The 26,254-nt window shown below is 41.0% G+C and overlaps 1 protein-coding gene across 1 annotated transcript in view; it reads right to left on the reverse strand.

The window, feature by feature from the left end:
• The window catches only part of PLEKHG7 (pleckstrin homology and RhoGEF domain containing G7), a 42,928-nt gene that overhangs the window by 2,207 nt on the left and 14,467 nt on the right, over positions 1-26,254 (reverse strand). The window contains exons 5-13 of the mRNA XM_066254787.1: positions 25,203-25,346; positions 22,230-22,325; positions 21,189-21,290; positions 17,433-17,546; positions 11,447-11,621; positions 9,841-9,956; positions 9,434-9,527; positions 6,006-6,085; positions 3,960-4,113 (exon numbers count right to left, since the gene is read on the reverse strand). Coding sequence (XP_066110884.1) covers positions 3,960-4,113; positions 6,006-6,085; positions 9,434-9,527; positions 9,841-9,956; positions 11,447-11,621; positions 17,433-17,546; positions 21,189-21,290; positions 22,230-22,325; positions 25,203-25,346 — 1,075 coding nt within the window. The remainder of the gene's footprint in view (positions 1-3,959; positions 4,114-6,005; positions 6,086-9,433; positions 9,528-9,840; positions 9,957-11,446; positions 11,622-17,432; positions 17,547-21,188; positions 21,291-22,229; positions 22,326-25,202; positions 25,347-26,254) is intronic.

A 26,254-nucleotide genomic window follows, 5' to 3' on the forward strand; every position in this document is an offset into this window, starting at 1 on the left:
AAAATTCCACGACCTATACATCCTTTCTAAAGTTGATTAATGTTTAGAAAGAAACCAAAAAATCAAACCAGGGTGTATTCTGGTCAAGGGAAGTATGTGGGAAAGGTTCTAGAAGAGCACTCTTGCCCTGGCTGATCAGGAAGCTGATGCTTGTCCGCCATCATTCTTCCTATTCATTGGAGTTTGTGGGTTTAACTCAGACTCATTGAAGCAGGGTGGGTCTCACTTCAGAATGGAAGCCAATGCAAGACTTATTTTCTCAGCTGCTAGAACTATTCCACTATCACAAATCATTACAGTCTAAACCTCATAATTCCTCAATCCTGTCACAACAAAGTCTGTTAAGGTCATGAAATTCTGTCCAGTGTTTCTGAGGTGAGAGGACTTAAACCTATTAAAATGACTTTCTGGAAAACAAGATTTGGCTGTGTTTGTTTTACTCCCTGATTTTTCTCCTTATAAGTTCTCTGTAGCAAGTGAGGCTTGAATGATTAGGTTGTTTTTCTTGGCTCGCTTTTGGAATCCACTGTCATCAAAAATTGTAACTGTAGTTCTTAGTTACTGAAAGTGTCCCTCATTTGTTTGGTTTGAAATATGGGTACAAGGGGCTTTATAAGCAAAAGGACCTGGTATGGTTAGGCTTGTAAAATAAAATAAGAAGATAAGATGTAGTCAGGAATAGCTCTCTTTTCCCCTGACATTCTAATACAGTAAATAATGATAATGAGTACAATAATTGAAACCTTTTATTAAGCATTTACTTTGTACTGGGCACGGTGCTGTCTTTTGTTTTTTTGTTTGTTTTGTTTTTTATCTGTTTGTGTCATTTAAACCAGTGGTCTTCAACCCCCTGGCCGCGGACCGGTACTGGTCCATGGGCCATTTGGTATCGGTCCACAGAGAAAGAATAAATAACTTACATTATTTCCATTTTATTTATATTTAAGTCTGAAAGATGTTTTATTTTTAAAAAATGACCAGATTCCCTTTGTTACATTCGTCTAAGTCAGGGGTCCCCAAACTTTTTACACAGGGGGCCAGTTCATTGTCCCTCAGACCGTTGGAGGGCCGGACTATAAAAAAACTATGAACAAATCCCTATGCACACTACACATATCTTATTTTAAAGTAAAAAAACAAAATGGGAACAAATACAATATTTAAAATAGAGAACAAGTAAATTTAAATCAACAAACTGACCAGTATTTCAATGGGAACTATGCTCCTCTCACTGACCACCAATGAAAGAGGTGCCCCTTCCGGGTGTGCGGCGGGGGGCCAGATAAATGGCCTCAGGGGGCCGCATGCGGCCTGCGGGCCGTAGTTTGGGGACCCCTGGTCTAAGTCTCACTCTTGACGCTTGTCTTGGTCACATGATAACATTTATCTGTCCCACCCTAAAGGGTGGGTCCCACCAGTCTGTGAAAATATTTTCTGACATTAAACCGGTCTGTGGCCCAAAAAAGGTTGGGGACCACTGATTTAAACCACACAGCAACTATATCAGATAGGTCAGCCAATTCCCACTTACAAATGAGGAAACAAATTTAGATAAACTCTTCCAAGGTCACACAGTAGGTGAAAGAGCCAGGGTTTGAAACCAGGTCTCTGTCACTCCAAAGCTCAGTCTCTTCACCCTTTACTGTTTCTCACTCCACTGCTATTCTGCCCCATGCACTGTCTCTGAACACTCAAAAGACCAGAGAAATGAGGAAAATATAAAAAAAACAGAATCAAAGATGGTAGTGACAAATCAAAAACTAACAAAAAAATGGCAGAAGAATAGCTTTCAAAAGGTATTGTTCTTATTTTAAAGAAGAAAGGAAAAGGAAAAGAAATAGAGGAGAAAAAACATACACTTCCCAAGGTAATACAGGGATGTCAGGCTTCCTGTAAGTCCAGTTCTCAAAGCCCCAGGACTAAGCTGATCCCTTTCCGCTCCCCCACAGGGCTCAGGCAGCTTCTCCCTCAGCCATTTACCATGCCGCCATCTTCTAACTATGGCCACTGTAGTGAGGGAAAAAACTCAAGGCCTAGGATGAGCTCTGATATGACATCTTCCTCCCATGAAAAAGTAAGCAAATAAAAGGAGTGATTTCTGGGGTTGACATACTGCCTTCTATACTGCACTGAGCAGGGAGGAGGCTCACATCAGGTGGGGGACTGGGGGATGCACCCACTGGCAAAGGTTTGCTCCCCTGACATGCCCCTTTTCAGGCATGCTCTCTGGCTTAAGCAGACTTTGGCCTGTATATATGCTGTTTGGTCCCAGCAGAATCAGATATAAGAGACCTTAGGCCCTGCCAGGTCACTGTCAGCAAATCTTAGCACAATAGAAAGAATAGAAGAGACGGAAGGCTCTGGTTCTGGATGCAGGATTCCTCTTAGTGGGGAAAAGAGTCTATAACCACACATTAACATATGTAAATCATTTAAATATATAACTTGGTTATATACCATAATAATGTAAATGTTCACTATTATTATTACTAATTTGTTCATTCATTCACTATGTAATGTTGCTTTGTATGTTTGATCCTCCTATGCTACTCACTGATGCTCTGGGCTTGGCCACTGGCATGGGAATTGAGGGGTATGGGTAGTGCTCCCTCTTTTTCTGCTCCTCCCTTGGGATAGAAAGGCAATCCCCTCCTGCCAGCTCCAGCTAGTCCCCTAGGGACCCATACCCAAGGCAGAACAACCGTCTGCTTTCTCCTGAACACTACCCAGCACCGAAGAGGCTGAAATGTCCTTTAAGTCTCTTAAATGCCAGGGCTTTCCTGACAGGGTTTAACTGGTCATTTTTCTTATAGCACCCCAGGAAAAAGGGCTGTTTCTTATTAAACTTCAGGGCACCCACAGAGTGTCTGGTTCTCAATAGACTCTTAGAAAATGCTTGAAATGAATAATATATATATATATGTGTGTATATATATATATATATTTATATTTATATTTCTGACCTATAAATGTGTCACGGCAATGATGAAGCACTCAAAGTAGCAAACCTTACATTTGGTTCCCAATCCTCACATGGGACACCACTTGTTGCAGTGACAATGAACTACTCAGAGACCACATGAAATGCTCTGAGGGGCCAAGGGGAGGCAACAGTCCCAGTCAGCAGACCAAAGGAATGAAGCCCTGTCCCCAGCTTTACTCAGATATTTATTAGCCAGTGCAAATAATTCTAGGAAGCAGACAGAAGTTCTCAGGGGGTGAAGTAAAGGATAAGCAACTTGCTGACTCCTAATCTCTGTTCTGAGAGCCTAAACATCTTCTGTTGCTGAATCTTATCCTGCTGTTTTGCTGTTTCCAGCACGCACTGTTTCCAGTACTGGTCAGAGAGACCCCTGGACTCTCATCCTCTCAGAGCCTTTGCCCTATGGTGCCTCTCTGTCTCTAATTGTTTGCCCTAACTCTGCATTTTTCGTAGCATATTCTTACATACACATATATGTGTACATATTATGTCTGGCATATTTATTTCTATATTGCTATTGTAAAGACTATCTTAGGCTTGCATAGTGTGTTGTGGTGGACCATTGATTATCAATAGCAATAATACCTAATAATGATAAAATACTAACAAATACAAAAAACAGCTATTATTCACTGAGTGTCTTACAGGCATTATTTCATTTAATTCTCATGACAACACAGTATTGTAGCCATTATTACCCCTATTTAACCAAAAGGAATCTGTGGCATAGAAGATTTAAACATCCTGCCTGTGTTCACATGGCTAGCAAGTGGCAGAGCTGGTCATCCAAGCACTGGAGACCAAGCCCAACACTCTTTCTATAACTAATTTGGAGAGTGACTGATGTCTAGCTGCATAGGGAATCAGTGTTTTCTACTATGAAGACTTAAACTCAATTTACGTGCCATTACCAAAAAGGCCAATATAAAACTCTGTGGTGGCAAACAGAAAAACTGAATGAGGAAAATGGACATACCTGACATGGGGACTGGGTCGAGACTTCTGACGGCCAGTCTATCGAGTGGGATGGGCTGATCGAGCACCGTACAAGAACCACCTTCTTTTATTACTGTTTGCAGCTCAGGAGTAAGTAATGGACACATTACACCTGTGTCCGAGCCTCCAACTTTCTGAAATTAAAGAGGAAAATAATGAAGGAAGAAGGAAATAAGTATAGGTGCACATCCCTAAATCGATTTTGAGAAACAATTGCTTGGAATCCAGCTTACTACTCTTTCTGGATCTTGAAAGGCATTTCCCCAAAGTACATAGTGATTTAAAGCATAATGTTTCTAATGCCCAAGTTTAACTGGCTGAATAAAACATGTGTGACATCTCTAACTGGGGAACATTTTGACACCATCAGATCCATGGGAAGCTCTCCGTTTCCAGTATCTCTCTACAGTACTGAGCGGGAGGAATGAGAAAGGGAGCTTCATTTTGGCCAACTCTTTCCATGAGATCTAATAGTAAACTCTAAGTAGATTCCATGCTCTATAATTTGTAAAGAATTGAAATTGCTTTGACTAGATAAGATACTGAATTTTTAAAAAAGAGTGTCAAAGATTGTCATGTGTATAACATATATTGTTCATTAAATTACAAAGAGGAATTTAAAACATGACTTTTTTTTTCTAAAAAAATAAGTAAACCCAATGTCTTCTCTAGGTAGTTGTTTTAATATGTAGGAAGTTAATAAAACTCTTCAGATATATCAGACAGAGGAATTTAAAGCAGATAATATTCCTTATTGTGTAGTCAGGTTGTGAAGCAGAAAACCAGAATATTACCCATCTAGACTACAGTCATTATGGGCTGCCACTCATTCATATACTCAGATTTGAGTCCTTATTTGATAGGAAGGTAGGCTGAGCTTAGTGTCAAGGTTTTTGAAGGGGATATTTCAGGGCTTGACTTGTTCAGACATGCCTCTCTGGGTAGCTTAAGAAAGAAGACCATCTAAGTTTCAAAACAGCAATTCTTGATATTCTCCAATATCTACTCCCTCCTCAACTACCATTCAACTATTCATATGTTGGTCAATGGGTGTCTATTTTTATTACTTAAAGAGCCTTAAACTATTTAGCTCAGCTAACCAACATGCCATCTAGACACTTAGGCTCTTAGAAGATTTGAGATACCTAGTCTCATGGCCTTACATCTATGTAAGGCTGGTTGCCTGGTAGAGAAGTGGGTGAGTGAAACACATTAGCTGTCTCTGATGGCTTACATCATGGCAGCTCCTCCCACTCTAACAGCAGGTGTCTGCCCCAGAGGCAGTCCGTCTGTCATATCACTCACACCATTCAGGGTACAGACCCTGAAAAGGGAGATTAGACAGAAAGCCTTCAGTGGACCATGATGCCTATGGATTAATTAGTAACAACAAAAGTAGTGGCCATTAATACTTAAGTAATAGGGAAAAACTCTGTTCTTGGATGAGATTATGAGGTTTTACCCCCAGCTGACACATTTGGTCCATTTGGCTTCTGTGGCTCTTACTGTGGGTGGACACTGAGAGCTCAGGGCTCCCTCCCACCCACAGGTGCCAAACCACTATTTCCCAGGAATGACGTGAGCTTTCCAATCAGAATAAATGATGCCTTGCAGCTTGGTGCAGGGCAGGGGTGTTTCAGGGAAGCCCCCACACTGACAGCTCTCTCTATGGACAATTTGGGTGAGGAGAGGGCCACAGTGGACAAAAGCAGTTTGGTTTTCAATGTTCAGGCAGGTCAGGAATAAGTCCTGTGGTCCGGGACTTACTCCAAAAATATACAGACCCGGTTACCCTACAAATGTACACATCCTTTGACCCTCTTAAGAAACGTAACTTGCTTCAGTCGTTGTTATTTTTGAGTTAGGAACTATCTGACTGAAAACCCCAATATTTTGCAATGTTCCCATTTTTTAGAGAGTGAATCCCAATGTGATGTAGGAAAACATTCTATATTTTTAACACAACTAATTTGGAAATATTTCTAAACTTGTTTAGCAGGTGTAGTTAGTAACTGCAGTGTTTTACCTTTTTGTTGCGCTTAGTTTTTGTAACTAAGAGGAAATCGTCAAAGAGAAACAGATACACGTCTAGGAATCTTGCACTTTCTGAGGAAAGAAAGAAGGTGAAATCGGGGCTGGAAATAGTAAGCAAAAGGTTTTTGTGTGTTTTGAACCAAAGAACCCCTTAGAAAACAAACCCAGCCAGGCATCCTGGCGCACCAGGCTGACAGCCCAGGGTGCTCCGATTGTGTGGTCAGAACCCAGGGCGCTCCGATTGCGTTGTTGGTGGATTGATTCCTTCATTAAGCAGAGATTTGATGTGAGCTCAGACTCATTCCTTTAAAGACATCGCATTTGTGATGCATTTCACGGGGATCTAAGATAACTTGGAAGATGTTTTTAACCATCTCAGGTAAGCCTAAGACACATCTATCGACTAGCCTAGTGGAACCTATAGCATTTCTACCTCTTGATTCATCTGGTTGGTCATTGGCAAAGGTCTGCATTACCCAAAAAAGGGCATTTTGTCATTGCTGTGGACTAAGTACCCCCCACTCCAATTCATATGTTAAAGTCCTAACCTCAACGTGGCTTTCATGAAAACTACTTATTTCTTTGTAAAAGGCAACAACTTTTCCAATGTGTCTATATGTGTTTAAATATTCTTCATGTAGCTTAATATTTATAAACATTTTGATATAACTTTTGATAGTAACTTAAGGCAATTAGGCTTTTCTACTTTTCTCTAGGAAGAGGCTAGTGGCAGAAGAGAAATCCAATATTAGAATAAGCTATCCCCTCTCTAAGTTTACCACTTAGAAGTTAGAAGAAGAAATATACTGCTCACAAAAATTAGGGCATATTTCAAAATGAATATGAAACAATAAAAAGAAGAAGCATTTGATATTTTTTTATTAAACAAGAACATCAGAAAAGCAAATGACAAGTCAAAGAAAGTTGTTTGATTATCCAAATGAGATGCAAAACCAACTTTTATTTCATTGGTGAAAATGCACTATACAAAAGGCTGAAAGTACTAGAGTATCTGCATATTCCCTGATCCCCTAATTTTGGTGAGCAGTGTATTTCAATTTAAGTGATTCCAGAGGAAAAGACAGTCTGTCCAGAGGGGAATGTGATAGATACTTAAAGTAAATAATTTTTAAAAATAAGTAAACATTTTCTATTTTTCTATTATTTTACTTATTTATATTATTCTAGAAGTCCTTTTTTATATACTTTTATCCCTAGAAACTACCATATTTTTTGCTCCAAAAGACGCACTTCTTTTCCCCCAAAAGTGGAGGGGGAAATGCCCGTGCATCTTATGTTGTAAAAAATATGGTATTTTATTAAATATTTTAACACACCATTTGGTTCAGAATATTTTTTTTCTTATTTTCCTCCTTAAAACCCTAGGTGTGTCTTATGGTCAGGTGTGTTTTACGAAGCAAAAAATACAATAGGTGGCTAAAGTTAAATTAATAGGTAAAATATTTAAGATTCACTTCTATTTCCTCATGCTTTCAAGCCTACCATTTCCTGGCTGGGTCCCCCTGGGTCAAGGCAGGTGCTGTGATTCTGGAAGCCCACCAGGTGAGGCTTGACTGTGCCATGAACCTCCAGGTGACCTTGAGCATGATACAGAACCTCCCCAAGCCACATATTTCTCACCTGTAATTTAGGATTAAATGTAACTTCTCTGTATGACTCACTGGAAGGAGAAAAATGCATGGAAAAACTCTTTGATATAAAACACCGGTCCTGTGTGCCTTCCCTGACTGGCAGCTCCCAGGCAGGGGGTACGTCCCAACCTGGCATCCAGAGCTAAAACACAGCAGATTCTCAACAAATGTGTATTAAATAAAGAGTTATTGCCTGTGACTTCCCACCAGATCTGATGCTACCATAAACAGGCAAACACATATCCTACAAAGCTTCTCACACAGTAGATGCCCAATTGAGATTTTGTTCAGAAACGAATAAAGAAATGAACACAACCTCTACTTTGGTCAGGCAGCCCTTTCTGATCCTAATACTTATTGAGCACTGGCTCTGTGCCAACCATTTTTTTCAGGTGGTTGTATATCCATTAGCTCATTTAATCTGCACAACAAAGGGAGGAGATTGCTGTAAATGGGTCAAGGTTATGCAGGCAGAAAAGGCAGAGCCAGGAAGTGACCTGGCAGTCAGCCTATATGACTCACTCTCCTAACCAGTCCACCACAGCCTATTCGTGCAGCTGGCTTCTGCCTCCAAGGCTTTTCTCCATCTATAGTGGTCCTCCTTCCTGTCCTTCTACTGACCTCCATCTCTCTAACCACCCAAGGCCACCTCTAGTCCCACAGACCACATAACGCCTTTTTCTGGGTACTCTAGTGTGTGTCCAGTCGTCATGGCCATCACAGCCAGGCACACGCAGGTCCCCATTAGATTTGGACAGATGGTAAAGAAACAACAGAGCCAAAAAATGGTGGGCCATTCTTTTATTCTAGCCTCACAGCCGCCCAGCGAGAAGCACACAGAGGGAAAACACTTCCATTCAGGGCTCCCAAAGCCACTGACACATCTGGGTTTTCCTAGAATCAAAGACCCCCACCATTCTTAGTCATTTCTGGTTCCCCATCTGCACATCTTCTCCCTCCTCATCTCTGCACAAACTGGCTTCTCCTTCAGCACCCTGCCATCTTGGCTTTCTTCTCTGCAAAAATGGCTTCCTTCTTCTTTCTTCTTCTTAAAACTTTTTGGCGGGAAACCCCACCTCCAGCACACATTAGCATAACAAAGCCCCTTCCCAAGCAGGAAGGTAATTAGCAGTTTTACTGGGCAGTGCCATTCACCTGGGCAGCAGCCATTTTTAACAATAAAAGTGAGCAAACTTAGAAAATACAGATTTTACAAACTCATTTGCCCAATATCCAGCTTCCCCATCACTCTTCTCTACTGAAATTATCCTGCTGCTCTGCTCATTAGTACAGAGCATCCCAACTAGAGGAAAAGGATTAAATAGAATGATGACTTTATATCCTCCAGTGATACCTACCAAGCCTAAAACGTTACATAACAGGTTCTCAATCAACACTGATCCACTGATCGGAAAATCGCCCAGCTCATGGGAGGAGTAAAATGATGATAACTGCTGAGGAGTGTTTTATGATGTCCCTGACCCTGAATTAAGCTCTTTATGTATGTGATTTTATTTTAACATCAATCTTAGGTGAGAGATATAGTTATCCCATTTTATAGAGAGAAAATGAAGGGGACGTAGCTATTTACATTGTGATGTCTTTGATCAATCCTGCACCCATGAAATTCTATAGCATATTCTTTGACTCATAGCTTCCATGGCCTTGACCATATCAAACACAGTTCTTCACACCCTTCAATTAGCAACAATTGGACATGTTACATGGTAGCAAAGATGTTGGGTTTTTAAAGGAAAAAGTTATTTACCTGCAAGGGTTAATTTTCCTTCATAGAGAAGGTGTCTGTTGGTTGGAGACAGGATGTTTTCTGCCATGCATTCTTTAAAAATGTGTTTCAGGCACTTACAAAACAAGGAAGAAAATAAAAAAGAAGTGTTAGTTGTTGGAAAAGGACATGTTCTGGGAGCTGGGGCAATGCACGCTGTCTATCAAGTTTAGGACATTTAGAAACACCAGTAGATGGACATGGGAATAGGAAAGAACAAGAAAATCTCTCAGAAGGGCATGACGACACTTACAATTCCGGTGGATGGAGGCTGTACTCCTTGCTCATGAAACTAGATTTAACACTCAAATGTACAGCTGGGGACTTTGTAAGACTAGTATATTTCCACCAGAATGCCAAACTTAAGTCCTAATGGATCCTTTTTGTACCTCTGGAATGAAAAACCTTTTATCTCTATCCCAAAGCGGAGGCCACACTATAATCTCTTGTAGATACCGAAATTTTTGGAAATTGTCAAGCCATTTCACTTTTCCTTCAAGATCCCCTGAAAGACAAGACATATTCAATATCTTTTTAAATTCATGTGACATTACAGCATAAATTTTAACCAAGATGTACAGTAATCATTTGGAGATTTTGCCGCTAGAACCAAACCACATCTTAAGTCCATTTAACATATTATTTGCAGTTTAAATGTCTCAGAAAACTCATTAATTTGAAATCAACCTCTTGCAGAGATAAATGAAGCTGAAATAATTTAATTCAGTAAGTGGAAAATGTGTGATGCATTTTTATCTAAATAATACAAATAAAGTCCTTGGTAAGTTTTCTCTTCCCTTGCTCATTTACATAGCTTGTAATTAGAGGAAGAAAAAACTAATCAAACTAACAAAGATAAACATATTTTTTGTCCTAATTATAAAACATACATTTACTTCATGATAAGGATCATTTTTTTGTAAAATCTTATTTTTTCTTTTGAAGATTTGTATTAATTTTCTAACATTTTCTAATAATATTGTTATCAAGGTTTTGATATGATATTAGGGAAGACAGAAGGCAAATCACAGGCCTGTAGGATCACATGGTTCAGGGAATCCTTGAGAATTCACCATGTTTATGCTCATAGTCACAGGGATCTCTTCCTCCAACAATCAAAATTCATATTTTATTGAGAAATCCTCAGAAGAGATGCTATGATCTTCTTAATGAAATTATCAAGATAAGTAATAATCTCCAAAAATACTTTAAAAGTTTTCGAAAGTACTTTTAATTAAGTTTTTGTCTTAATCACTTGATAAGCTTAATTCTAGTTCCTTGGGCCATTTGAGAATTTGAACAACAAAATTAAAAAGGGAAAAAATACTTCCACTGAATGGTCATTTTACATTTAAAATGGAAGAAAAAGAATATGTCATTTCTATACAGCTGATGATCATAAATTTGAATTGCTCCCTTTTGACACTCCCAGGAAATCTTGGTTTATGGGCATATCATGGACTTATTTGAATTTAATTATACAGGGCTACCCAAATAAACTTAAGTCACCATGGGGCTTGTTCTGTTCCCATTCCCAAATTTCAGTTCTAAAGATTGTAGTGGGCATTATTTTTAGATTGACCCTGAATGTCAGTGACCTAAAAAATAATGAATGGTAATTTAATCCTCCGGAAGGGCCTTCCATGGTGTTTATTCCCATTTGCTTTGTGTTTGGGATCAGTATGGATGTTAAAAACAAAGCCTTCAATCATCTGGGACGTAGAACTTTTCCTGCCTGAACTCACATGTGAAAGCCTTGGAGACAGCCACGTCCTGCATAAACTTGCTGCTCGAGTTCTCATTATGCTCGCCAGGATGTGACTGGAGCCCATTGTTCTGTGTGTGTTGATTTCCCAAAGCCATGACTTCAAGTCAATGGAACCACCTTCTAGGATGAATCCCAGATTATTTCCAGGGGCCAAATCCTCCCCTTCTAACCCTAAACTCTGATTAAGCTTCCATTGGAGGTCTGAGCCACTTATCTCAGGGACTTACTGATTGACTTTTCCACCTTTTCCTTGATGGAATAGATCATAATTTTCTCAGTGGAGTCTGTACTCCTTTTCCAGATGTTCTTCAGCAACAAGGGATATCGAGTCAGCCTGTGTAGCGGGGCCACCAGCAGCTCAGGCAGGTGAAGCCGTCGGCACTGTTCATTTTGCTCACACCACTGGGGAAGGCAAGCACAGACATGCTCAGAACGCCACTTCTATCGAGGCCCTGAGAAGCCTGGACATGAGAAACTCTTAGAGATTTTACTGAGTAATGACATGACGCAACTGGGAGCTTGCTGGGGGGGGGTTTATAAGTCACAGACTAGACTTGGCTTTTGAACATTCTATATTAAAGAATCCATCAAATTCAGGGTCTGAAATGGAGTTCTCAGATATGGTTAAAAGATATTATGGAATATTACTGACCAACATTGCTACTTTCCAATTAAAGAGGAGAGAATCCTTCTTTGGCTGTCTTGTCTCCCCAGTAGTGGTGCTGAATGCAGCACTCAGCATCATGTAAAACAGTGGTTCAACCATTGGTCCATGGACTGGTGTCAGTCTGCCAGAAATTTCATGCTGGTCCATGGAAGAGTTAACCACCCCGATGTAGTATGAAGATTATAGACCCATTGATCTTAGTTAAATTCACTTATAATCAGGGTGATTGTGGCTTATCAGCCTATATCATCAATGAAAATGCTATTCAGATTGTCTTAGATTATCTTTCGAACCTGTCAGCTCATTCGAACAACCTTTTGCATTGTGAAGAGAATTTACAAATCATGTGCAATAGACAAAAAGCATTCAGACAAACTTGTGTAGTGGTCAGTTCATCGTACATGTGGAGTTCAGAAACCAAGCACCAGCTTGTATCATGTCGCAGTGTTATGCATGGTAAAATGAAACTATTTGTTCATGTTGTAGTTTCTGGCCAGCTAGGTCACCAGTCCCCAAGTTTAAAAAGGTTGAAAACCACTGACCCATAGCATCACCTCTCAATCCTCCCAATGGGGAAATTTGTCAAGTTGTAGGGGAACAAAAAAAGTTTAAAATTTCCTAAATTTCTTAAAGAATACATGCTCCTTCAGTGGCATTGATAAGATGTATTAATATATGTGTTTCAGCTCCATTGAGCCTTCTCACATAAGAGTTTGGTCGGCCCCTTGGCTTCTCCTTCTCCCTGGCCCTGGCAGGACAGTTCCTGTTTTGCCAGCTCTATTCCCATCCTCATTGTGGGACACAGCTTGGAGAATTATGAATAACACATGGAGGGAAACGGAAGTATTTTTTTTTGTGGAATCAGTTCCTTGACTCTTTCTTGGAGGGAATGAGGGTAATATAAGAAAATAGAAATGGAAATCAAAGAGACTAGATTGAGCTCTGTGCTACAGAGAAGAGAGGGAGAGGGAAGGGATAAAGAGACAGGTAATTTTCAATAGAAAGGGTTTGACAACAAGGCAGCTGCAGGGGATGCAAAGCACCAGGGAAAGAGGAAGAGGAATTGTAGGATGTACTGCTGTGGGTCACACACTGGATTTCTATAAATGGTACTTGAGAAACACAAGTAAACGTGAGTATCGCTCATCAATTTGTTTCATCTGTTGGGCTGCTTCTTTGACTATGATGCGGTCTTGAACCTGAGGAGCCCCCGCTTGTGTGCAGGTAACACAGAATGCATGGAGTCAGGTCTCTGGCCACTAGGCACACAGGTTCATCAAAAGGTACCATGAGGGGGTGTCTTCTTCCTCTTCTCTTCTCCCACCAGCTCGCACCTGAGTTTAGTGATGATTTGGTCCTGCCCTTACACTAAACATTTTTCTTGCTGCAGGCTATCACCTTTTTCTCTGACTTTCCTGCTCAGTCCAGGCCTAGGCTATCACCTCTGCCTGTGACGCGCACTCTTCATGGCCAGCCTCAGGTGTACACTGTGGAAGGCTCCCTTGGATTCCCCCAAAGAGAGCTTCAAACATCTTTATGCCCAGGTGTCAGCCCTCGCAGTTTGGAGATCTAGGTACACAGCTGGCCCAAACCCCCACCAAATCCAAAGCCATTCAGGCATCCCCAAACTATGGCCCACGGGCCACATGTAGCCCCCTGAGGCCATTTATCCGGCCCCTCACAGCACTTCCAGAAGGGGCACCTCTTTCACTGGTGGTCAGTGAGAGGAACACTGTATATGGCGGCCCTCCAATGGTCTGAGGGACAGTGAACTGGCCCCCCATGTAAAAAGTTTGGGGACCCCTGGTACACACTCATTGAGAGACCAAGATTTTAATGGCTTCTTCTGGCCCCTGGACTTCTGCTCACACACTTTCTTCTCTGAACAGCATGGGCCAACTGATGCCAAACTTAGATTCTTGATTAGTTTTTTCTGCTGGTTTCCACGTGATCAAAGTACTTCTTCTGAAAACACCCAGGACTCTTCCTCACAGCCATTCTGCTGGAATCAGCCTTTCCCACTTCCCCACACATAGGCAGGCCATGAACAGGAGCACAGGAGGGCCCAGTGGGCAGAGCTCATGGAACCAGACATCACGTGGTCTGAGGGACCACCTTCCCTTTTCCTGACTTCAGAGTCCTCTTGGGGGAAGGTGCTGGATTACCTCCAAGTTCTCATATGGGTCAAAATAGTTGGGATTTACATTGATGTTGGGAGGGATGGAGAAGGAAGCGGGCGCTGCAGGTGTGGAAAGCCCAGGGGTGGTAACGAGTGGAAAAAAGACGTAGAAAGAAGCCTCGGTCTGTCATCTTGGTGGCTGATTTCCACGCTGACTCACTGGTAGCAGCATTGCAGCGCAGGTGTCTGGGAGCTCCAGAGGCTGACGTCTCACACGCAGTTAGGTATTTCCTCCAAACACAGCTGTGGACCACTGCCCCAAATTTCCATGCCATACAAAATTCCTCCGCAGCTAGCAGCGCCCAGAGTAAACGTGAAAACACCCCATTTACCCCAGACATCAAGCAGGCAAGAAGCACCAGTGGTAAATAATTGAGAAAGAGATCCAGGCAGGGTTATTGGAAGCTTTTAGTGTTTAGAAAGGCCTCAGAAGAGAGAGAAAAGATATTTGACAATTCTAAAAGTAGATGGAAGTTGTTCTTTCATCTCTCTATTGGCTTTTTTTTTTTTTTTAGATCCATTAGGAAAAAAAAAAAGGAGAATGTCTGTCAAAAGAAATGAACATAAAAGGATTTTTAAGGATAGGTATAGATCAGTGATTTTCAACCTTTTTTATCACATGACGCACATAAACTAATTACTAAAATTCTGTGGCACACCAAAAAATATATTTTTTTGCCAATCTGACAAAAAAGAGGTATAATTTTATTCACACCGGATGGCTTGTTGTGTTGGCTGTTGTTATTTTTTATCGGGCAATCTAAGGGAAAGGAGGTCATTCCCGTGACTAAGAAGTTGGGCATTGCATGTTTTAAAAAATGTGCTGTGGCACATGGGTTGAACATCACTGATCTAGATTAATTGAGGATGCTTTTGTTTACAATAAATGTTTAATATGTTTATGATAACAGTGAATAGAATTCAAGGGCCCATATAAAAACACTGTCCTCATAAATCTGTCTTTGTGGGATGCAACATTAAGCCGGGCAGCCAGCATGCTTGGAAATTTGGGAAATTTACTTAAGCTCTTTAAACTTCATCTGTGAAATGTGGTTAACAAGAGTAACTACCTCAGCAGCTTGGTGAGAGGTTTTAATGAGAGAATCCATACAAAGTGCTCAGAACAGTGCCTGGCACATGTTCAAACACTCAATCCAAGGTGTCTAGAGTTCTTAGCAATTGTTAATAGAACCCCACAAAGAGACCGGGTATAAAGTTCCAGTCTCTTTATCTGGATCATCTTAACTGTCCCTGAAAGAGCAGGGAGGCTTATCCTCCCATAAACATGCACTAACAATATGTATAAACATTGTAGAAAGCTCAGCCCCACGTGGTGTGGAGGATAAATTCATCCCAGTGCATTCACAGCCCAATTCCAGGCAGCCCATAGCACAACACAGATTTAAGTTCTCCAACAGCGTTGTTTATATTAGCACATGGTAGGAGAACGAATGCCAGCTTCAGACTAGTCTGAATCAAATCCTGCCTCCGCCTAGAACTGTTGTGTCTTTCAGCTTGTTGCCTACTTCGCCTAAGCTCTTGAAAAATGGGGATCACATCATGTTCAATAGGGTTACTGTGTAGACAAAGAGATCATAGATGACCTGCATGCAATGTAACAGCTGGCTGTAGCAAGGGCCTAAGAACTGGTCACCTTGTAATTATTATTTATTGTATATTACAATTACTGTGTTATATTATAATTATTATATTTTCATCATAATCATATTTATTATATAATTAAATTATTATTAATGATCTGTGATTGTGCTTTTGTTCTGTCCTATGGAGCTGCGGAAGGCAGAATCACCTTCACTTCCTCCAAAGTCTCTGGCTGATTCCTCACCATGCTTCGTGATACTAACAGTTCCCAGGTGATGGCAAATAATTCCAAGGAGCTGTAAATAGTTTTGGTGAAAATGCATTTTTTTTTTGTATGTAGATCTTTATCCAGGTTCATTTTTTGCCATGCAACGGCCACATGACCTTGCAAAAGTCATATAACCTCTCTGAGCCTCAGAGACACATGGTAACAATATAACCAAATTCATAGCTTTGTGCTAAGGATTAAAAGAAATGTTTAAGTAAGTACCTGGTAAAGCATTGTGTATTATAAAATTATATTATGTTGTCATTACAACGTTGCATCCTCTATTCCCTTTTCTTAAGTATCTTTGGATGCCATGTGTATTTCATGTAAAAATGTAAGCCACCCTTCTATGTCACAGTTGATCTGGGCTTTTCCACGGTTATTTGAAAATCGTGGCTGAGCCTTGTTAAATAAAGTTCTGCCCTTGCTTGAAAGAGAGATACGTGGGATAGGATTCTCCCCAGTTTGGGGACCAGGCTGGAAATCATTTCTATCTGTTTACAGGGAAAACTTTTGTAATTGGATTATTCATACCTTTGGAAATCTAATGAGCTTTCAGTTTTTAGTCTGAGTAACAAAGAAAATAAGAAGAGGTTGAAGCTACAAGAACAGGGCCAATCCTCTCCCCCAAGGTTATTTCTCCTTTCTCAGTCACCACACCCAGGCTTCCTGGTACAGCTGGGCCACAGGTGCACTGATTCACAGCTGAGTCTTGGGAACTGGGGCGGCCTTGCCTCCCACGCCTCCAAGGTGATGCTCTGCCAAAGCTTTCTGCAGCTGCAGGGAAGAGCTACTTCTTCTGAAAAAGGGTTGGACTGTTTTCTCTGGATCACACAGAAGGGCTCTGGTACAATACTAAAAAGGTACCGTTCATACTAAAGAAATGTCAAAAGAGGAATCAAAGGAACTGGAGAAGTCAAAGAAAATTCTTTCCATGACAGCATAATGGCAAATGCTGAAGGTCATGAGCAGAAATTCCTTGCTCTAATACTTTGGGACCCACAGCTGCCATGTTGTACAATTTCAGGAGCAACATTTACATTGTGCTCTAAGATGTACTCCAGGGGGCGCCATTCACACAGTATACAATGTAAATGGTTTTCTAAGTTTGTGTGCAATAAAATCTTGCTGAGACCAAATCCTCTAAGAGCCAAACTTCTAGTCACAAACAAAACCTTGGTTCTTATTCTAGCTTTGTACCAGTGTCATCTATGAACACCCAATGAACAAATAAAACATTTTTAAGCCCCAGTCAAAATTTCAGGAGGAACATGAGATGATATAAAAATGTTTCCAGATGTGCACCATTTAAAATTCCTCAGTGTGTGGTGGAAGATGTATTTATGAAGAAAGCAGATTTGTAGTTAAAATGTAGTGTTGATAATTTTTCTTCCCCCCCCCACACACACTTAATTTGGGTATAATAATTCCTACTACTGTTACACTCCCCCGAAGAGTCTCAGGGAAAATATAAAAGAAAATAAAATAGTACTTTACTTTTAAATAAATTCCAAAGTCGTCTCTCTGCTTCAGGCTCTCAAGATAAAAGACGGCTGCAGAGTAATTGAGGCAGTAGGTCTGGTGACTTTGACACAGGCTCCCTCGGAAATGCTGCAAGAGGAGAGCAGAGGAGGGTGTGGGCTGACTTCCCCTTTCTCTCCACACTTGTCACTAACTAGGGCAGGGAAAAGCAGGGCAGGGGCAAGGCAAGCAGGATTTATGACTGTGTGGATAGAAACAGGTGATCTTCACAATAAACATTCTTTAAAAACATAGTATTCCCATATCAGTTAACTCCTCAATCCCCCCCCCCCCCCCCCCCCGCTTAAAGAAAGGTCTATCTTGATTTAATTCACCCTTTTGTTTATGTTTAGGTTGAGGTCTACGCTCACTGCATGACACTGGATAACAAATATGGCCACTGATTTCAGGGCTTATGTCGGTTAATGTTAAGCTTGTGTTGGTAGTAAGTGATTGAAGTAACAATATTTAACTTTTCATCAATTCTACCTTAAAAAAACTTAATTCTCCTACCGGCTTCTAAAACTACAGAGTCCCATCTGAAGACCTTTGATGGGTGTATGCATGTATGTCTGTAATGGTCAAGCTGAGCAAACCACGCAACGTGCCACCATCTCAGTGAAGCGTCTTTCCCCCACCCCTCACCCCTAGGGAAAGATTGGGAGATCTTTTTTAGCATAGTTTTGGGTATATATATTTTTTTACCTTTTTCATCCAAACCAGCTCCTACTCATGCCCTCTGACAGCTGTCAGTCTGTTCTCCATATCTATAGTCTGTTTCTATTTTGTTTGCTAGTTTATTTTGTTCATTAGATTCCACAAATAAGTGGAATCATGTGGTACTTGTCTTTCTCTGACTGGCTTATTTCACTTAGCATAATAATCTCCAGGTCCATCCATGCTGTCACAAAAAGTAAGATTTCTTTCTTTACAGCTGCATAGTATTCCACTGTGTAAATGTACCACAGCTTTTTTTATCCATTCATCTACTGACGGGCACTTGGGCTGCTTCCAAGTGTCTTTCTCAGGAATGAGTTATTCTTTTCTCTTCACCAAAGCTCTTTTTCCTGGCAGACATTCTCTTCAGAATTTAACAGTGTCAACCATGTTGCTAAGCCTATGTACTCCTTGATAGATTTATTGATTAACGTAATGGGTAATAAGTCCCATGAATAAATTTCTAATAGTGTCACCATGTGGTGGAATGAGAGAGGGAAGACACACTTGTTGGTAATGTTGTAAGTACATATAGTAGAGAACACAGACCCAGCCTAAAAAGTCACTAAAGGAGGTGATGGCAATAAAGGCAGAAATAACAAAAACCTAGAAAAATATTTTTGTTATAAGACAGAGGAGAGCCCGGGCTGCATAGCTCAGTTGGTTAGAGCATTGTTCCAAAGAGCAGAGGTTGCTGCTTCAATCCCAGGTCAGGGCACATATAGGGACAGATGTTCCTGTGTCTTTTCTGCTCTCTCTAAAATCAATAAAATAAGCTTTTTTAAAAAAAAAAAAAAGGCAGAGGAGAAAACACTATAGGGAAAAAATGTCAAGTTTTGGTTCCAGCAAGAAGTAATTTGAAAGACAGTATAAATTGATTTTTGAAGGGAGGGAGGAGACAGTTGTTGATAGCTTGGAGATGAAGGACACTGGGAAGCTTGAGAAACTTTATTCCCAGGAGACAGCTGTTAAGCTGTTAGAAATCTGGTTGCACAATCTATATGACCTTGGCCAAATGATCTAACCTCTCAAGTCTCAGTTTCCTTTCCAGTGTGTGGCCATGTGTCTTTCCTTGGCTGATGAGCTGTGAGCAGACACGCCATGTTTTGCGTCAGGCAGAACTTGAAGCATCTGTGAGTGCTCTGCTCCAATTTCCTATGTCTTTGCCTTGGCAACTGGTAACTTTCCGGGTTGCGCCTGCTTCCTTAGCGTGGGTCCCAGAGAGGGGACAGTGACAAAGTGGAAGTAGGGCATAAGGGACACATGAACCAAGCTGTTGGGATTTGGGGCTTGTTACTCTGGTACAACCGAATCTAATCCGACAAAGAACCTTTTAAATTTAGGGAAAACTTGTGTAAACCATCTCTGCACTCCTGTAATATGAAGCATTAGTGTGTGAGCGATATCAGAGACCTTTAGGAAAGAGTCTGTTAATGTCCCGTGCTGTCGTAGGCTGTAAGTGACTCCCTTACACTGCGGTGTGAATGTCATGCCCCCTCAATGAATATGTGTAATCCTAATCCCCCAAAGCAATGGCATTAAGAAGTGGAGCCTCCAGGGATGATTAAATCATGAAGCTGGAGCCCTCAGGAATGAGATTAAAGCCCTGAATAAAGAGGTTCCAGAGACCTCTAGTCCTTAGGGCCAGTGAAGGACATGGTGAGAAGTCTTGTGACCAAATCTCAGACTTCCGTCCTCCAGCACTGTGAAAAATAAACCTGTTGTTCATGAACCACCGGGTATGTAATATTTTGCTATGGTAGCCTGAGCAGACGAAGACCACTGACGTGTTTTAATGGGAAGTTGGTATTTCTCCTGATTTTACTTAGCACTGAACTGAACCCTGTTCCGACTCTAAATAAATTGAGAGAGCCCAAGGCTTTAGCTACTTCCCAATCCCTTGTCTTTCAAAATTTTCCTTACTCAAATCTGTTTTCAAAGTCCACGTAAGGATCTCCCTACTTTACATTGAGTTTTCTGCTTGTTTTGCCTTGTTAGAGTTGCCATGTCTCACCTCAGACATCTTTGCCCCAGGAAGAATTTCCTGTCCGTTACTGCCTCGCCCTCGGCCTCTTCCCGGGAGTTTCCCTTCATCATGCCTACGTTCCTTTCCCCCTCAGCATTGACCTCAACTTGATGATGTAATTATTACTGTTAGTACTGAATCCATTCCTCCCCCACAAGGTTGGAAACAAGCAGCAGTGTGCCTGGTTGTGCCCATCATTGTTCACAGGCCGACAGCCCCCCACATAGCACTCAAGTGCTCAATACATCTCAATCTATGCTTTTTAAAGTGGATTCTAAGAAATCAAATCTTGCTAAACGAGAGTAGATAGAAACTGGATTACAAAACTTAAGGTAAGAAAAGTAGGGAGGAGGCTTAAATATGTACTCAAGAAATAAACAGTCTTTATAAAACGGGGCTACGGGGCTGCCTCTTTTCTCCCTTCACACGCAGAAGTCCCCGGAATAGGGTGCTGATGGATTTGAAGGCTTACTGTGTTTTGTTTTGTTTTTGTATGAAAGACTGGCAATTTGGTTGGAAAAACAACTGAACCATATAATTAGCCTACACAAACTATTGCCATGAATATTGCTTTAAATTGAAGTCAGTGGATAGAGCATTATTCTGGTGCACCGAGGTCACGGGTTCTATCTCTAGTCAGAGCACATGTGAGAAGCTTCTCTCTCTCTCTCTCTCTCTCTTTCTCTCAAATGAATGGAAGAAATAAAAAAATTAAAAAAGGAAAAAAAGACATGGAAATGATTTTTCCATGTGTACATATTTCGTTGTTAATAAAACCCCCTACAGCAAAGATGGCAATGGGAAAACAGAATGTGCAAATTATTTTTGAAAACGTTGATAGGCAGAGAGAAGGATGGCTCCTTCGTGGGAGGGTGCAGGCAGAACTTTGCCAGGAATAGTAAAAACAAAAAGTCAAGTAGGTATTAACAACTATCCTGGGAGGGGGTGAATTTATTGCTCGAAGGTGAGATCTCCCAGAGGGATTTTACCTTCGTGAGCACTGAAATGAAATCCATGGATGGTGGCGTCTCAGAAGCATCGAAGTAGTCCTTGATGATGGCAAAGAGACTGCTCACAAAACCGAAGCTTGTCTGGGGCCGGAGAGGAAGGAAACAGGCATAAACACACACCCGGGGGGAAGGAGCAAATATTTGACGAACTGCGAGTATCATTCTACAGGTGTTTTTCATTTCAAATTTACAGCCGTCCCTCATCATACCGCGGTTCACTTTTCGCAGCCTCACTGTATCACGGATTTTTAAATTGTAAATATCTAATTTTATATTGCAGATTTTTCGCCAAATCGCAGGATTTTGTGGTATATAGATGTTTTTTTATATATATTTATTATCTTAATTATTTAGAAAGTGTTTAAAAGCATAGGGAGTGTTTATAAGATTGTGGGGAAGGTTAGGAACCGTGTGAGAAAGGTTTATAAGAGTGTGGGGAGGGTTTATAAAGCCTTAAAATATATATAAATAATAAAATAAATATAAGGTCGCTACTTCATGGATTTTTGCCTATTGCGGGGGATTCTGGAACCTGACCCCCATGATAGATGACGGACCACTGTACCTTCTGATAAAATTCAAATGTATTACCCCTTTCAATGTATATTTTATTATAAGTTTTTTAAAAAAGATAAATGTAAATTCTTTTTGGAATCTGTCTTCCTTTTTGGAAGAGAGATATTTATTAATAATATAGAGAAAAGGACATTTATTTGAGAAGAAACACTTGTGAAGGTTAAGGAGGTCTTTGGAATACATTTGCTTTCTTAAACACCCAAGGAAAAATGAAAAATGCTACTGAGGGGTAATATCTGTGATTTATTGGCAAGATGTCAATGAATGTTTAGACTTCCTTCTTATTAGCCTGGCCTCCTGAATGTAAGATTATATGAGAGATTGAACCATATTCTATATTCCAGTGTGGAGCACAAGCCACAGCAATAGTACAAACATGTATTTTCATGATCCCTCTGGTGAATTTGAAAACACGTCTCCCACTGTCTTTCTACTTCGGCTCACCTGACTTAACTCCTCCAGGTTTGCAAAAAGTCTCCATAAATCCACATCCAGGAGATATTCATAAGTTTGTAGATATTTTAGTGTATTCAAGAAGATCTTTAAAAAAATAAATAAATGCGCCTTACTTTCTGTTTTGCAGTTTTGAAACTTGCCCTTTTCAAAAACATTAAACATAAACCTCCTGACAAAACAGTTTAGAAATCAGTATTTTCAAGGTCTAAGAATTTTCCTAAATACAAATAGTGACATTTAAGCTCCAGAGAACATATGGGAACTGAGCTCTTCCATATGACATCGCTGTTGCTATTAAGCAAGCACCCTCACAACATTCCTGTTAAACGTGATCTGTCCAGTGGCTCTCTCTGCCTTCTGGAGTCGAAGGAATCCCACAGGTCCTCTCCTAGCAGCCGCACTAATGTAAGACCCAAACAATATTCATGCTGGATTCTCATTTCTACCTTTCTCTGCAAAAGTTCCAAGTGTCTTTTACTTTCAGGAAATTAAAAATAGAGAACAAATGAGTTAATATCTGATTACCAGTAAGATGTTTAGATTTGGATAAAGGCATTACATATTCATGAAAATATTAAGGGAGTCTCTGTGCTATTGTTAGCTGATTTGATGTTTCCCTACAGCAGGAGAGATGACTCTATACCAAGTCAAGAAAGAACTACAATCCTCAGAGTTTCTAGAAATGAAAAAAAGATCAATTTATTGAAATAAGAATGCTTTGTGTAAATATGATGACGCATTCAAAGGGAACAATTTTTTCTCAAGAATTCTAGGTGTAAAAAGACCGGCCCTTAGACACCAACCTTCTCCAATCCCATTTCCATATTACTTGATTCATGTAGGAAATGGTTCTTGAACTTGTTTCAGAATCATCTAGCACCCTTGTTAAACCAGCGGTTGGGCTCCACCACCAGAGTTTCTGATTTAGTAGGTCTCTCATGGGGGTCTGAGAATATGCATTTCTAGCAAGCTCCCAGGTGATTCTGATGCTGTTAGCCCAGGGAGCGCACGTTGAGAACTGCTGACTAAGCCCTTCACTTGGGTGGTAGGGCTCAGGGGGCTCAGATCTGTAGGGAGCAGCTGTTGGTTACCACCCTGTTCAGTGCTCCTGTTCCCCAACATCATCCTGGTTTTAGCTCACTATCTGCTCTTCCCCAGGCCCAGATGTGCCACGTGGTGAGCAGACCTTACTCCCAGGGGTGGGCCCTGGTTGCCTTAAGACAACTGTATAACCTTTCCTTATCAGAGTCGTTGGTTCTTAGTGGATATGTGGCCTAAGTCAGTCCAATCTGAATGAAATTCAAGACTTTTGCTATAAACATTGAAAAGAGATCCTGTCTCTCTCTCTCTCTCTTTCTGTATTTCCTCTCTCTCTCTCTCCTTCCATGGGCGTAAGAAAAACAGCCATTCTGTGACTAAGGCAGAAGCCGGCTAGGGGAAGAGGCTGATGCTGTGGAAGGCAGGACTGACAGGTGGGAAATAAATTGTGTCCTTGGTTTTAAGCTCCTTGATCAAACCAACCCTGAAATCGCTCCCAACTCCAGATTTCCCATGGGCAAAAAAAATCCTGTATTATTTAATCTAGTTTTCTGTATCCTAATGATACACTCTCTAGTTTTTGTTTTCTCAGAGTGTCTTTGTGGTTTAAATTCTGTTGGTAATGTGCTCAGGGTTGTGACTGACAATAAACATTACTTATAGAAAATAACAACCAACATTTGAATGTCACTTGACATCTCAAAGAAAACTAATCTGATGATCACAAAGCTCAGATGTTATGAAATAGCCAGAAATGTCATTGTCATCCTTCCTTTATAATTTAGGACAGGGATTGTCAAATGACAGCCTGTGGGCTACATTAGGCCTGCTGCCTGTTTTTGCAAATAATCTTCTATTGTAACACAGTGATGCTCATGCCTTTCCAAATTTTCCATGACTTTGTTTGCACTGCCACAGAAAAGCTGAGTAGTTATAATAAAGACTACGTATTCTGCAAGGTTTAAAATACAGGGTGGGGCAAAAGTAGGTTTAAAGTTATGAGAACATGAAACACAGGGTTTATTCTTATATTATTGTTTGTTAATTGTTGTAAACCTATTTTTGCCCCACTTTGTATTTACTCTCTAGATCTTTAAAAAAATTTTTTTGCTAATCCCTGGTTTAGGACATGGAGGACTAGATTTTTTTTAAGGTTATGTGGCAAGACAGAAGCTGCTCCAGGACTTGACCTGGGTCTCCTGAAGTGCTTTTTTCTACACAGGGCTTTTCCATGTGTAAGAGAGAAGGCAGGAATCAAAAGTACTTACGGGCAGGGCCAAGCTTAGGAACAATATGGCTCTTCCTCCCCTGTGGTCTTGGGAGGCTGTTGCTCCCTTGCCAGCCGTTGCCCTGTGGTTGTCTCTAAGGAATTCACTGCTTAGAGCCCAAGCGGCTCAGGCTGCAGCACTACACAGCCCCAGGGACTCCTTTTACCTGGCAGACATCACGCAGGCACGGACTATGTAATACAACCCCACTGTATTACATGTAATAACTCCTCAGATATCTGTGACCGTGGCCCTGCCGCTGATACAAAGCACTGTCCAGGCACCATTCAGAGCAAGAGCTCCAGCAATGGGCACTGACCAGGGGTGGAGCACGTGTCTGGAGCAGGCTGTGAGCTCCCAGAGGAGGCCAGCAGTGCCGAAGCACAGCAGGGGACAGGCAGGGAGGTGCTGGCATCAACCGAGGAGCTGGACCAGTGTGCCTAGCAGATCTCCAATCCTGAGAGGCCATGTTTAAGAAAAGAATGAAGAGGCAGCCAACTAGTAGATAAACAATAGATAACATTGTCTTAAGATCTCCTGAAAGAGGGGAGTTCCACCTCCCCAACTTTCTTTTGTCAGTGTGGAAGAGGAAAACAAATCCCCCCAAATCAAATCAATGTTTTCCATCTACTACAAAAATTAAGCCCAGCCTTACCATCTTAAGAACTAACAAATGATCCAAGAAATAAGTGCATTCACTCGTGAAAAGTTCCCACACGGCCTCTTGCTGCTTTCTTAAGTCTGACTGATCGGTTGGAAGTTTCTGATGTGTTTCCATGACTTCGTTCCAGGTCTTAGCCTGCTCGTGGGAGAAAAGAAGGAACAAAACCCCTTTGCCCCTGGGTGGGTGGGCCCGTTCACCATTGGCTCTGACCCGTGCTGAGTGTGGCAGGAACCAGCAAGTGTCCCCACAGCCCCAGGCTCTTGCTGCAGGCCCCTTGGTACTAGCTCCTCATGCTGCTCAAACCACAGTCCCCTCTGTGCGGCTTTGGGGTAAATGACATAGCCCAATGTTTAGTTTAAATACCAAGGAATTAAAATTATGCTGGTTTGTCTCCATCTCGAAAATGTAATGAGTGTTTTTCAGATTTTTCCATAAAGCCCCTCCAAAACCTCAAAACACCCCAAAGCCGGGACTGAGAAGTCTGACCCAAGCTTCCCTGCTAAAGCTTATTAAGGTTAATTATATAAATGAGAGTTTTAAAGTTTATAGAGACCTTTAGAAATGGTCCTATCAAAAAACAAGTTATTTTCCAAATGAGAAAATTATGGCCCTGAGATGAGTAACAATAACCACTGTGGACATTCCTCCAGGGCCTCTGGTGACCATTGTTTGAGCTGAGAAAATGACCTTCCTGAGGTCTTAATGTGCCTGAGAGAGCAGACCCAACTGGGCCCCCCTCTGTGCTCCTCTCCTGCACTTTGCTGTTACTGTATTTCTCCATGTATAATATGCACCCCTTTTCAAAAAATTTGGGGTCTAAAAACTGGGTGCATTTATACTAGTGGTTGTAGATTTTTTTTACTTGCATTTCTCACTTTTTCACACTTGCTGAGGAGTTGTATGAATTTTATGATGACTAAAACTTAAGTTCAATAACTTTATGTATTTTTTTTTCAAATTTTGGGCTTCAAAATTAAGGTGCGTCTTAATCATGAGAATGTCTTATACATGGGCAGATATGATGTATGAACAAAGGCAATAAA

Source organism: Saccopteryx bilineata, chromosome 2 (assembly GCF_036850765.1).
Source record: "Saccopteryx bilineata isolate mSacBil1 chromosome 2, mSacBil1_pri_phased_curated, whole genome shotgun sequence".
In the NCBI taxonomy this organism is placed as follows: Eukaryota; Metazoa; Chordata; class Mammalia; order Chiroptera; family Emballonuridae; genus Saccopteryx; species Saccopteryx bilineata.